General features: G+C 35.3%; 1 protein-coding gene across 1 annotated transcript in view; it reads right to left on the bottom strand.

Annotated features, from left to right (window-relative positions):
• The window catches only part of AGPS (alkylglycerone phosphate synthase), a 59,816-nt gene that overhangs the window by 18,502 nt on the left and 26,123 nt on the right, over nt 1-15,191 (bottom strand). The window contains exons 8-14 of the mRNA XM_063318134.1: nt 15,096-15,176; nt 14,005-14,130; nt 13,462-13,570; nt 7,808-7,935; nt 4,681-4,732; nt 3,049-3,125; nt 997-1,109 (exon numbers count right to left, since the gene is read on the bottom strand). Coding sequence (XP_063174204.1) covers nt 997-1,109; nt 3,049-3,125; nt 4,681-4,732; nt 7,808-7,935; nt 13,462-13,570; nt 14,005-14,130; nt 15,096-15,176 — 686 coding nt within the window. The remainder of the gene's footprint in view (nt 1-996; nt 1,110-3,048; nt 3,126-4,680; nt 4,733-7,807; nt 7,936-13,461; nt 13,571-14,004; nt 14,131-15,095; nt 15,177-15,191) is intronic.

A 15,191-nucleotide genomic window follows, 5' to 3' on the forward strand; every position in this document is an offset into this window, starting at 1 on the left:
TAGAAATGCTATCTTACTCCTCATTTTGTGGCTTTCAGGCCAAAAGTGAAGCATAACGGAGCAGAGATGTACAGATGGGTTAAGGCCCAAGAATTTGGTAGGACAGCCCATGTTTAAATTGCAAATTGATTACAAAATTATCTATTAATATGCATATAATTTCTATACTTCAAAAGGCACCGTACTTCTTTAAATCTGAATTTTCTGGGTTTTTTAGCATTGAAAAGTAAAATGTTGTTAGCAAAACCTGTAAAACAACTAAAGTTAACAAATGATCTGCTTAGCAGTAGCAATGATGTTAATTATTTTTTTCTTAAATGGAAAATAAAGTTGTTGTGATCTAGATAAATATCTTCACCATAGTTTCATTATTAGGCCCATAATCAATCAAACCAGATGGACACAAATTACCCTACCATTACTCAGCTTATAAAAGTGAAATGTTTTCTGTTTCCTTGTAACAGTACAGAGCAATAGGTGACAGGAGGTGGGATATATATAATTAATCAAGTTCTGTTGATTAAAGACAGACAATTTCCTTTTAAAAACAGACTTGTTCATTACAGTTGTAAGTCAATAATGGATGTTATTATACCTTAATCTCTAAACATTATTCTCATTCACTGTATTGACTTATTATCAGAAGTTGCTTTTAAAAATTGGAAAAAAGAACACTATTATAAATAGGCACGACTTCAGCTGAATGAGATAAATATTTACATTTTCTTATAATAGTTAAGGCCTTGCCGAAGTGCATGCTTAGGCAAACTAAAATTGCTGAATGTCTTTTTAGCTGCACTTCTATATATTCAGTAATTATGTTTTTATAATTAATGTCTGCAATATTGTTCTCACTTTGCCAAATAGTTCTCTATTACTGAAAAATGCATGACACCCAATGGTTTTCACAAAAGCCATTTCTACTGTACTCAATTCTGTAAAGGCAATAGGATAATAAATGGTAAAGTATCAGTAATAAAGCTTTAAAAATCATACCCAAATTTTGCAGCAATATCATAAACTTGCTTTTCATGCTGGAGCACTTTCTCTCTGTCACCCTCAAAAACCAAAGTAACAACACACAATACATTGGGATCAAATCCTTTGAACTGTGGAAAGAAAGCACCTGCATTATTATCGTAACAGGCATAGCAAGATTTCCAAATTATTGGCACTACATTCATTTTCATATTACTTTTGGTAAGAAGAGCAATTCTTAAAGTGAATGACAAGCAGGGACGTAAGAAGCATGACATGACTTTTTAAAAAAAGGATGATGAAGCTGATAGTGTAATTCACTTTCAAGTTCAGTTTTTTAAGTTTGTCAAGCACAATTAAAATGAAGTGCAGTTCCAACTACCAAATACCAACTAATACCATATTCCATCAGGTAAAATCCAGAAAAAGCATGTTTTACTCTTTTCTATTTCTATTTTACTCTTTTAAAAAAGAAAAATGTGCAATCATATGCTTCACAGCATAGGAATAATTAAGAAAGAAAAACTTTCTGCAGACCTTGCAAGTCATAGTAGCAGGCCAAGAGACCTGGTTAGCTGGAGAAAATAACAGACAGGGACAGCATATGCAGATGTTTCTTTTCTATCGGCATGGAAATGCAGAACAATAGGGATCAATCACTGTCTCATGTTGTAGCACACCTCCTTCCCCTACTTTGGATTTCAGTGGTAAAGAGGATGCTAACTTCAGGTCCAAGTACTTTGGGGAGGGAGCTATGCTCAGTACTGGATTTTCTCCAAAGGTAATAATGTGGTTTTACAGGTTACAGAATTGTTCCTAATACAAAGAGTTATTTTTTTCACAATTAAAAGGCTCATTTATGTTGTCCCAAACCAAGATTTAATACTATATTTGAATGATACCAGCAATGCAATTCTACGGTAAATTTCTGTCAGTATGACAATGCTACCCTGGAAACAGCTCCAGAACCAATTTAGGAGAAGACAGTATAGAATGTTTTAATTTTTTAAAAATTGATAAATGATGTGTTAGGTTTTTAATATACTTTTCCTGATCCTATTTTAAGGTTTTGAGAGGTTATGTTAAAGGGTGGATTCAAGAGATGTGTTCTTTGTTGACATCTGAAATGTCTCTATATTGCTGAAATGAGAAGGTGGAGCAGTATGTTTCTATATGGTCTAGATGTAACAGTATGTTAAAGAACTGAGCCAGCTGTATGTTAATAGTGTATGATGGTATTATCACTGTCATACTATTTTTACCTTTGTTAAATTTCACTAATGAAAGCCTGCAATATACTTCTGAACTCTTATGTATCACTCACAATAATACCCCACTAGAAAAGATTCTGGGGAAAAAAAAACATTGCTTTAAAAACTTATTCCCAATTACGCTGAATCTAAAAAACCAAACCAAACCAAACCAAACCAAACCAAACCAAACCAAAGATTAGCAATACAATATAATAGGTTTGGGTTTAAAGAGGGTATCACAGGGCAGGCACCAATCCCTATCACTCCAACAAAAGCACCAGTTCAGTGCTGAGTTCAATGGTCCCTTGCAACAGTTTCTGCCTCTGTAGCTCACACTTCAACCAGTCTCCAATGGCAGTTAATCCACAATGGCTCCTTCACTGTGCCACATGCTCCTGAAATGTCTGCTGCTTCCATCCAAACTCCATCCCAGAAAACCCTCTGCGCAGCCTAAGCCAACAGCAGCAGGAACACACTTTGTCCCTCCTGCTGTACTGGTCCAGGCAGTACAATTAAAAAAAAAAATAACATCCTAATTGCAAGAAACAAGACAAGTACCAACCATATCACCTCACTTAGAATAGAATATTCAAAACACTTTGAGTAACCTAAAATAGAATGAAACATTCAAAGTATCTTCCATCCAAAATATTTTGGATTGCAAAATACATGTGTTTTGGTTCATTTGCAAACCACCTGAAACTGTTCATCATCAAACTGTTACACACATCCATATTCAAATTACTTTCTGTGAAAGAAAATATACAAAACCATTCAAAATTTGTATCTATTTATTGCTAAGGTTAAAATTAAATACCTTTGTGATGTAAAATTTTTTCAATCCATCCAATAGTGATGTAAAAATAGAAGCAACCTGTGGTTTAAGAGCATGTCCTTGCCAGGAAAGAGAAAAATATTGTAAGACAACAGAAAGATTAAGAGTTCAGATATGCATATTGGGAATTTACGTAATACATACATTAATTATTTTAATGCATACAGATATACCTCAAACCAAGGGAATTTTGAGACTCCTTTTTATGTAGGGTGAAACAAAGCTGTTTTGCATGAACTTCCACTTCTTGTACTAATCTAGGGTTTCAGTGAATCTAAATTATATATCAAACTGGCCTATTTCCTGGATTTATATTCTTGTAAGGTAGCATTATCAAGACTGAAGTGCACAGAGAAGGTGGAACTTAATTCTCCTCCACATTCCCAGTATTTTGGGGGGAAAAAACCACACATATCATTGAGTGTAAAGTATAGGGTTTTGGTGCAATCTGTGCTTGCTCACTTTAGACTGAATGGATATACTTTGGCTAAGTCCAATTACTTCTTTAAGCTTTTAAAGGAACTGGCTTTTACAATTATTGCTGCTCCTACACTTAGGGACTTTTGGGATTTTTGTTTGTTTGTTTATTGCCTTGCCATTTTTCATGACCAGGTGAGGAGGGGAGCTTTTCTATCAGCCCCTTTTTACTCTTCCAGTTTCACAACCACTATAGGCCTCACCAATTCTTCAAGTACATCAAAATACAAAAGGGGGTTAGAAGATTGCAAGTGCCATACAGTTACAACCCTATCAGCGAATATTGATACTAACACAGCTTTCAAAAAGTGGAGGATTTTCTACACTTTCTCATAGGACATCTGCTGCAAGAAGAATAGCACTTATTCTCCTTTCTAAAGCCTATATGCTGATCTGTGACTAAAGTTGGGATTGCAAAGTTAAATGATAATTTTTTCTTTAAAAAGCTTGTTGCATGATCAAGAAGTTGTCCCAATTAGCTGTTGAAGAGATCTTAAACTGATTAATCAAACTATCAAATCAGTATTATAATCCTAATTTTATGGCATGTTTTAGCAATATTTGAATTTCACTAAACTATTTATTGGTTATTAACAGATGAGAAAAACAGTAAAAACTGGAACAGATGTAGTGATGGCTACCTTATTAAGTAACTGAGAGCCGCTTACAAATAATGTCCTATTTTCCTGACTGCAATGCTGGGTTACAATTTACCAAGGTTAGCATCAAAGGAAGCTTACCCAAGTTCCAAAAAACTATTTAGGATGTGTCCGAGGACTTGGGTGTATTGTGTGTGATTTCTGACATTTTTTTTGAAAGCAAAAAAAAAAAGTTACTTATAAAAACAATTTGCTAGATATCACTGGCTGTTTCAGCTACAGGAACACATGTCCAGTGTTGTCTTTTTGGGATGAGCTGAGTAGTTCTTTGAATCTTGATTGCAACAATGAGCTATGATGACTGACATCAGGCAGACAGAGATTAGAAGGTTGCAGCACAAGAAATAAGTATAGGAAGAATAGATATGAATCCCAGCATGCTGTTTCCAATTCACTACTTACAATTAAGGGAGGTGTGGTTACAGAGTACTTAGTATTTTACCAAAACAATTCCAGAATAAAGTTAGTAAAAACCTACCAAACTGAAATTGTTCATTGTCCATCAAGCGAATGGATGCAGGAGCACATCGCTATAAAAAAGAAGATGGAATATAAATAAAGAATACTGATGTAAAACACAATTTAAATTTTGCACGTTACTGAAAAAAAACTGGCATGGGAACAAGTATTGCTGTCCAACCAAACTGTTGAACACTGAACTTCGGCAAAGGAGTTTCATCATTCAATAAAAAGATATTCAATAATTCTTCAACACAGAGAGCCAAGAATAATGTTTTTAAATTTTGAACCATAATATATTGTACATCCAGCCTTTTAATAAATTGCAGATAATTCAGATATGTCTGAGATTCAGTACTCTGAAAGATTTTTAATGCTGCGTTGAATCATAGTTAACTATAAATGTTTGAGGACAGCATTTAGAAAAATATAATGCCACATCATAAATAAGAATTAATTTAATAGGTCAAAAACCATTTCAGAAATGCGTTAGCAAAGAAAAAATGTTGCTTATGTCTGAAGGATGAATTCAACCACTAGTTTCCCTCAGTCAAACAGCAAAATGTGTATCTGTGTAATTTGCTCTCCCTCTGTAATCTCCCAGGCACCCTTTAAAACCTACACTGGAGAATCAGAGGACTCTTGAGCAGGTTTTAGGGAGAAGGCCTGGAATAGCAGCTGCTGGTGGGGAAGAGAAAATAGGTTTGTACAATGTTAAATTTCACCCAAAGAGGTATAACTGTAAAACCAGGCATTATAATTTTTTAAAAATATGTATCAGCCAAAAGATGACCAGAGCAAATAAAGAATAGAAGTCATGTAAAAGTCATGAAAAGACAAATAATGGAAGATTTAAGTGTTTATAGAGAATACAGAGCAGTTCAAGAGCAGAGAGGATGAAGGATAAAAAGTACTGTTTTCAAATATATATTGGGTTGGAACCAGAAAAACAAACAGAAGTATACTTGTGCAATGGGGCTGTTCTATGTCCTGTACTCTGTCTTCCCAAAAAATGTTCCTGAGGCTTGGGAGACAGAGTAGCATAAGATCTGGTAATATGGGAAAATGAGTAGAAATTGGGAGGGAGAGAAGGCACACTTTTTTTTATTAGACATTTGAAAGGCGTATAAAGAGAAAGAAATAAAAGACAAGAAAAAATGAATAGAATACAAATAAGTAAAATCTACAACGTCAGGGAGACTATAGCTTTCCAATATATCATAAATTACTTATCAATTATAGAATATATTATAATACTTTAAAAGACTAAGAATCACTTTTAAGTTTTAAACTAAGAATGCAGTTTGAAATTTGAAGATGCTAATCCACCTTGCTCACTTGAATCTTGCAAAATCTTGAATTTAAATCGTTGGTCTTTTATTAGACCATATGTAATTCATTATTTGTTTATATTAGTCACTTAAAACCTTATTTTCTATATCTATTAGAATCATTTAAAAAAGAAAATAGAGTCTTGGTAGAACATTCATTTTAATGAGCGCAATTCTTCCTAGCCAAGACAGATTTAGTTTTTTCCATCTAGAAATATCTGCTATTACACTTTTCTAACCTAATAGGTAATTATTTTTTAAATAAATCCTTATTGTTTTTTTTGTCAAATAGATTCTGAAATATTTGACCTTTTTTTACAGTAGTGTTAAACCCCATTTCTTCATACTAGTATTACCTTTCTTCCTCTGCCAAGTTTCATTGTCAGCATTTGGGGTTTGTTTTTTTTAATTAATTTGGTAACCTTACACTAAGCCATATTGCTATATATATTCCATTAACATTATTAAAGAGACTTTGGGTTGAGTAATTGTAAATACATCATCATCAGCAAATAATTTCAATTTAGGTTCTTACACTTCTAATTTAACTCCTAGGATTTCATTTGCCTGAACTACAGTACTTCGATTGCCAATGGTTCTAATACCAATAAAAAATAGAGGAGGAAAGAGAGGACAACCTTATCTTATCTCCTTCAGCATATTGTACTGTTGTGACAAAGAACCATTTACTATTATTTTGGCTTTCTGGTCTTTTTTAATACTCTGTATCCATGGATGGAAATTTGAGCCATAACCCTTCCCGCACCCACAAAACTGCAAGCATGAAAGGATGTTCCAAATTGTCAGCAGCTTTTTTTGAACCAAGGAAAATCATTTATCTTCAAAAGTGCTTTGCCTTTATCCTCAAGTTATAGATTTATTTCATGAGTCCCACTGGTCTCTATTTCAAAGTTACATTGTCTGTGTTTTTATAAAAGACAATACTGATTTAAGTTAACAACGAAAATCAATGGAAGGCCTTTTCTACTTCTGAAAATTTGCCTGCTGATCCCTTTCCCTCTTATATCTTAATTCCTTTGATCTATCAGTCATTATAAATCTATGTCAGAAATGAATTTAATTAAATACATTAAAAGATTGAATATTTTTAATATACACAACTGTTCTTTAAAAGAATATTGAGTTGTTCAGCTATACACAAAAAGCCCCATCTGAATCCTCTTATAACACTGACAGAAAGCACTGCAGTTTTTACCCTTCTACTCAAGTGCACTCAGTGTCGCATATTAAGTTTAACAATTTGAAAAAAAAGTAAACCACAATAAAATAGCTGATGCCACTACAATAATGTGTTGTTCCCAGAAGAGGACATTTTGTAGTTTAAGTAGCATAACTCTACTCCAAACATAACATGCTAACATAAACATTTTGAAAATTTTTGCACTATATGAAAATGGTCTGGATCCAGATTTAATCACACTACTCAATGACTAAATCTGCATCCACTTTCTCTTCCACTTCAGGATTGTTTTTAACGGTAAAGCAGAATAGATTTTTGTATACATAAAGTAAATGAAATATTTAAATACTAAAACCATACTACTGAAGCAGGAAATAATCCTATATCCATTGTTCATGGCATCAAGAGATCCATTCTCAGAAATGTAATATTTTAACATTTCATCTAGCCCTCTGCTGGAACTGATTAGATTACTGTATTGCTGTTTAAATTTATTCCTCAGCCTCACAGAGGGAAGCAGAGTAGAGCGTCAACATGCCATCTAGTGAAAGTGTTTGATACAGCAGCCTTTAAAAAGTGCAATTGAATACAATTTGAAGACAAGGTTACTTTACCTGCTTTGATACTTCTCTTAAACAGGCCACCCCTTTCTCAAAGTTTGGAAATACTACAGAGCCGTACTTTTGGTATTCAGGGACTGGTCGAATTTTTATCGTAACTTCTGTTATCACTCCAAGGATTCCTTTATAAAAAGAGGAAAATAATCGTTTTGCTACTGCAGCTGAAAGATATACAGATTTTTATGATTTAATAGCAATGTCCAAAATCCTATTACTACACATCTATTTAAAGTCATTAAAAAATGAAAGCCACACAACAGTGTAGTTCATTTCTTTAAATGTTTCCTATCCTCAAAACTCCAAATGATAGTGTACAGGGAATGCAGTATTTCTCAAACTGTGAGGATTAGCCTTCCAAATGTAATAGTATTTATTCACTATAGTACAGACTAAAACTTTTTAAACAATAGAATTATTAAAGTTGTTATTTAATCCTCTGAAATGTAACTAAAACTCAACATGCAAAATAGATTTGTCAAAGGACTCAGCATGATGTACTGCTCTAGCACCCATTAAAAATGCAAATAATTTGCACTGTTTGGTATGAAACAAAGCATCTAAAAATGTTTTCTAGTATTTTTACTGGCAAACACAAGTCATTTAAAATGGAAATGACTTCTGACTACAAAGAAGACACAGCCAAATTTTGAAAAGAAACATTTGGAGGCCTATGCAAATGAGTTCACAAAAGTATGCTGATGCCCAATTAACTACTGCCTGTTTTGTTTCAAAATTCAGTAAGCATTAGAAACCACATTAATATAGTGGCCGATACATATACTGTGTTTTGATTTTGGCATAATTCAATAGGTGATCTCTGCAATTGTGGTTTGTAAACTGTACTTTATGGCTAAGTGAAAATCGGATCCCTACAGCTTGTTCAAACCATGATTAAATAAACTATGATTTAGCATAATGTCTGAACCCTACTATTTGTTAAATTCACTTCTACTGGGGGTTATGAAAATCTGACTACATATAATTGATTAGCAAGTCATTAATTTGTGCTAATTATTCTTAAATATTCAGACATCAAACTTACCAAGGATTTGCTTCTGAAAGCCATTATATTAAGAATACTATGCATAAGGAAATGTACAGGCAAGCATCTCTAAACTATGACTAATACTATCCATAGTTAGGCAAAATATCCAGGATGAGTCATTGTCTGTACTAAATAAAATGTCAGTAAATATAACACAGTATAGTTTAATACAGCACTTCTAAGATATATCCTTTTTTTTAGTACATTTAGTTAAAATTATTGGTTGTCTCTTATTCAAATGGGAACTTTAAATTAGGTTGCTTTAATATGGTGTTAGATTTAACACTTTTCTGTGTTGTTTGACATATGCAATGCATCAAATTTGTAATCTATTACCTAGTCTGAAAATGTCTATACCTCACCAATGTAATTCAGTACTTTCATTCTACTGGGAGTATGTACTAAGGCAGCCTTTCTCAACCTTTTGACTCTGGAGAAACCCTTGAAATATTTTTCAGGCCTCGGGGAAGCCCTGCACATTCAGGCTCAAATATAGGCCAGAAGTTACAAAATTATTCTATTCGTTTCATGGGTAGGCCTGTATACATGCATTAACAGTGTTCTTAAACTAAAAAGAAAGAATGAAGCTTACCTCTTTAATGTGAAGCTGCCCGAATTTGAAATAATTTTTTAAATAAATCATGATTTCCCAGAGAACCCCTAGTGACCTTCTGCGGAACCCCAAGGTTCCACAGAACCCTGGTTGAGAAACCCTGCAGTAAGGTGTTAAGTGAAACTGAGTGAAATGTAGGTGACTTTCTGTTGAGACCTTCATCTCTTCCCTGATGCATATCTTAAGTCAGTGCCAGACAGCACCTCCCAAACCTAACATAGTGGGTTCTAGTTATAGTGATGGTGCAGAAGTCCTCTCCACTCCACCTTGCAGAAGGTGAACAGACATGTCTGGAGGTAGAATCAAGGAGCTTGTGACCGTACCCTGAAAAATTATAACAATCGCTCTCTTACTTGGCAAGTTCCAATTTCTTACACTGAATTCTTTCCGATCCAACAAGGCCATTTTTACAAATTTCCCCTTCCCCCTGCAAGCCTTTTTTTTGTTGTTGTTGACCTAGAAGATCCCCAAACCTCTGCAGTAACTTTTATGGGGTTGAAACAATATTGTCAAAAACCACCTGTCCTTCCTCAAGCCCAAGCAGAACTACAGATCTAGCTAAAAGACTGATAGTGATCTGTAACTAAATAATAATACATAATATTGCCAGAATCAATCCAATACAGGATGAAGGCCTCTTCACTAAAAGTTATGGAGTGTGATCTATCACGTTGGTCCACGGTGGACTTCCCACTCTATGGCTGAGAGTGACTGGCCCAAAGACATCCAGCCAGATTCAGGGAGAGGATATAGTCCCAGTGGAATCTCACTTGTGTACTGAGTCTATGAAGGAAAACATCTAGTGCTGAAAATCACTGTAAGTTAATGAGCCTTTAATAGCTGTTTTGATCTGAGTAAAGGGAATTGAGTAAGTAGATTCCCCATGCAGGATACACATGTATCCTGGGATCTGAAGTGGGCTATGACAGTCAGCATCACCATCCAGTGAGGCCAGGGCATCTTTTTTCTAGAAGAATTTTCTTAGAGATCTCAGAATGTTCATCCTGAATTTGTGATGCTTGATGTGCCAATTCACCTGTTTCAGTGTCCAAGATATCACACTACTCTTTGTTTTCTTGAGAATGATAAAGAATATAAAACGTGAACGAGAGAACCACTTGCATTGTGGGATTTATGGTTTCCAGAATTAGCTGGTATCCAATCAGCTCGCATGATTTTAAAGATAGAATTAAGAAATGGATGGGGGGGGGGGCTGTTGAATTCTGTGGTGTGATCCTGTGATAATTTTTAGTATGAATGTATCTAATGTTATGTGGATACAAAGATGGGTGAACTTCCCATCCATAAAGGAGGTGATGTTTATGCCTCCGTTTCTGCACATGGGGAAATATTATGAGATTTCTGCTTCCTCTGGGTGTTCTGTATTCTTCCTGGTCAAAGGTTTTGCTTCGCATTCAGTAGTGACAAAAAGAATTAGTAGAGTCAGTTGATGTTCTGCTGCCCTTTCCTTTACATTTTCTGTCAGTGATTAGGACTTCCTTTTAATATCTGCCTTATTGTATATGAGAGCCAGTTTGGTCTAGTGGTTAAGGCACCAGGCTAGAAACCAGGAGACCGAGAGTTCTAGTCCCACCTTAGGCCTAAAAGCCGGATGGGTGACCTTGGGCCAGTCACTCTCCCTCGGCCCAACTCACCTCACAGGGTTGTTGTTGTTGTGGGGAAAATAGGAGGAGGAAGGAGTAATAGGTATGTTTGCCACCCTGAGTTATTTATAAAAATAATAAAGGCAGGACTAAAATGAAATGAAATGAAATGAAATGATAAAATAAAATAATAAAATAAAATAAAATAAAAAAAAGACAAGGAGAGAAGGAATGTTTGGCCCCTGTGGAGCAAAACCTCTTACTTCTCCAATGTGTCCATGGTCAGCAAAATGCTTTCTGTGAGCTTGCAAGCCATGGAAATTGTAGTAGGCTAAAAGAAAAGGAGAACAAGGGAAAACAAAATAAAACAAAAATCTGGTGATTTGAATGGTCAGGATCATGAGGGTGGCTAACAGAGCTATCTTCTCCAGAGCAAGGTAGAGCCAGAATTGGAAAAGAAGCTATCTTCTTTCACAGGAAGTAGACTCAGGAAGACAGTCTAAGGGAAAGTGGGAGGGAAATACCAACTTTTAGATATACTGGTCGCACTGTAGGAAAAAAGGAAGATTCACCTAACTACAGACCATTGAACAATGGACCTCATGACATATTGATTAGAAAATTAGGTAAGTGGGCTAGGTGAGTTAACAGTTAGAGACTGTCTAGGGATGACAGATGGAGACGTAGCAGGCTTCAAAATCACACTCAAAGAAAGCACATAAATGGTGTCTCATCAAACTCGAAAAAAGTATCTAGTAGGATCAGGTCTGGGTTCTCTTCAATATTTTTATTCATGATTGGAAGAGATGGACAGAATGCTAATCACACTGATGGAAATAGTACTTGTGAAAACAACAGTAATTGCGAGTAGTCAAAAACTGTGTGACATGACTGCAGAAAAGGCAAATTCATTGTTATGCTGCATTTATACATGCATAATTTCCGAATCACAGGAATAAGTCATCTGCTTTATTTTGCTTTGGCCAGACTCAACCTCAGCACTGTGCCCAATTCTGGGCAACATGCTATAAGAAGGATTCTGAGAAACCGAAACAAATTCAGAGAAGGGCAATGAAGCTGATCCACCGATTAGAAACTAAGTCCTATGAACAGAGTTTGAAAGACCTGGGCATTTCATTTCCAAGCCAGTATTTCCCATCCTATACTTATGCATTTGATTTGTCTCCTAAATGAATAGCTCTACCCTTGCGAAAAGATGACTGGTGAGACGGAGGGGGTAATATTATCTCTTCAATACCTGAAAGGATATGATACAGAAGGAGGACCAAATCTGTTTTCTTTTGTTCCAGTGTGCAGGACATGAACTAAGGGATTTAAACTGCAGGAAGGATAATGCTGTTTTAAAGTTAGCAAACATTACCTAACAGTAAGAGCAGACTGATTGTGGAACCAGTTGCCCAAAGAGGTAGTAGGCTTGACTTTATTAGATGTGTTCAGGTAGACGTTAGGCAGCCCTTTGTCTAAAACTCTTTAATCTGGATTCCTACATCAAGCACAAAGTTGGATTCAAGGCTTAAAATGGCACTTCCAACACTATGATTAAATAACTAAATGGCTGCCACAAGAGGAGGAGTTACTCATCCAAAAAGTGCTAGCCATGGTATGGTAGCCAGTAAAAAACCCACACCATTTACTAGGAAAAAATTGGTGAAGATGATCCTAGCCATCTACCTCTAGCCTCTACTCAAGATATTCCCTGCCAAATGAAGCAGAGGAATGCAGCCATCCACCATTTAAATTGCTTTTAGACTGCTGCTTGGGCTCATGTGATGGTTCAGGTATAAAGATAGCACTGGAAGCTGGCATGCCAGTATCCCATTTTTATGTTGTTATTATTTTTTTAAGCCCCAGCATGTACCAAGGGAAATGTCCATAGGAACCACACTTAGAATTCCAAACAAAGAATATACCCCTACAATTTAGACCGCAACTTGATATCTACAAGAAGCAATGTTAAACTATCGAGTGAAAAAGTACCTCAAGGAAATGTACTGGCTCCTTCCTAAAATATCAGCTGTTAGGCTCACAAAACAAAACTATGCTATTTTGTGTTGGACTGTATGAGCTAGATGCATACAGTGGCATCTGCAGGAGGTGGTGGGGCAGAATGACCAAAGCAACACTGCCCTGTTGTGACACAAGCCCTGTTTCCTTTTATATGTGCACACATATACACAAAGAACAGAGCTTGTGGTGTGACAGTGCATTGCTGCGTTCTACATCTTGATGAAAAACCTTGCAAATGCCCAGGGTTGCACAGTTGGTAAAATTCCTGTTCCTTAAGTCAAAAGTATTAGTTAAATATTGTGTTATAGAAATATGTTTGAAAAGCATCAAAGTCTTGCAAGTTTTTTAAAAATTGTACCTTCAGATCCTAAAATGAAATGATGAATATCAGGTCCTGTTGACATGCGTGGTCCTTGACAGCTTTTTTGTATCACTCCTTTGGGTGTTACCATTTTTATATGAACCACCTGTATAAAATAGGGAGTCTGCTTAATACTATATATAAATAAGAGTGTATAAAATATGCATGTATATTAAATTCCCAGGAAAAACCAATCAACATCCTATTTTGCCATCACAGATAGAAACAAGGGAGAAATTGACAGAACAGAACTTTGTAATACACCAAAGAATATGATCTAGTTAAAAACTTTGTGGTGCCTCCTTAATTCTTTTTCTCCAAACCACCAAAACACAAAAAGTAGATGAGTGTATACGTTGTTTTCTTTTGATATGTGTCAAATAAATCAACACTTCTGCCAACCATTACATTCTTCAAGTTATTTTAATAACTTTTTCTGCACATCAATTAATATTTGTTAGTGACAAAAAGATAAATACAAATGCAGAATAGTGAGATTATTTACTGATAGAAAGAAGAAGAATTATCGCAAATGTTTACCAGATCTTCAATATTTCCATAAACATTTTTCTTCATGCCTGATGCTCGGGTAGCTACCCATCCTCCAAGAGTACTAAATTCTATTGAATCTGGTTCATGGCCTGTACAATAACCACTTTCACCAAGCTGAAATAGAGAAAAACCCATTATTTTAACTGTTTTTTAGCTGTTGCATTAACTTCCACTGCAAACTTCAGTTTTGTAAATGCTTTAAAAACTTAGAAAAAAATGCTCATAAAAGTTGTGGAATACCAGCTCTTTGGAAGAGAGTCTCAAAGACACAAATGAGTACTTAGAAACTTAAAATACAGCTACCTGCAAGCTAACAGATGACGTCCATTTAGCCATTAAGGCACATGATACCTACACTGTAGGCACTGCTTTTGACTTCCAATATGTTTTCAGGCACAATTCAAAGTGCTGGTTTTGATCTTTAAATGTTTACTTGGCTTGGACCCTAGGTACCTACAGAACCAAATCCTTTAGGTAGTACTGACCCATCCAGTAAATACTCTATATCCTGACTGAGGATATAGAGTATTCCTCAGGGCATAAAAGATTAGCTCAGTGGGGGGATGAAGGGAGAGGACTGAGAACTAATGCTACCTTCTGGTGGGCACCTGTAATCATGGGAACTGATGTTGTTTTTATTTAACTAAAACAAGAGATAAATAACGTATCATTTTTGTGTGTTGTGCGTTACTGTTATAAATTGCTATGAGTTGCAAGATATGGTAGTACATACATTTAATAAATAATACCCCTGTTAATAAAATGGCTAAGGGGACAATTTTAAGCTTTTAAGAAAGACTGTGCAGGCGGACTGCAAAACTCTATTTGTTATTTTTGTTGTCTGCTATGGAAACTTAAATGGTAGCTTTTTTAAAAAAAATCCCTTTTGCCTATTTTGAACATACATGTTATATCTGTTAAGGTTAAAATACAGAAAAATTAATAACATAGCAACTGCAATTAACCTGAACATAATGTACATACTCGTTTAAATATATTTATTTTATGAACCAATATATGGCAGTTTATCTGGCAGCTATAAAAAGACCAGCATTCTCAAAGCAGTAAGTTGAAGATACCTGTCTTTCCAAGTCTTGGCCAACAATGCCAGCCTCAACATGAGCAATTAAGTTTTTCTCATCTATCCAGTGAATCCTGTTCTGTTACAAAGAAAC

This window comes from Candoia aspera, chromosome 1 (assembly GCF_035149785.1).
Source record: "Candoia aspera isolate rCanAsp1 chromosome 1, rCanAsp1.hap2, whole genome shotgun sequence".
Classification (NCBI taxonomy): domain Eukaryota; kingdom Metazoa; phylum Chordata; class Lepidosauria; order Squamata; family Boidae; genus Candoia; species Candoia aspera.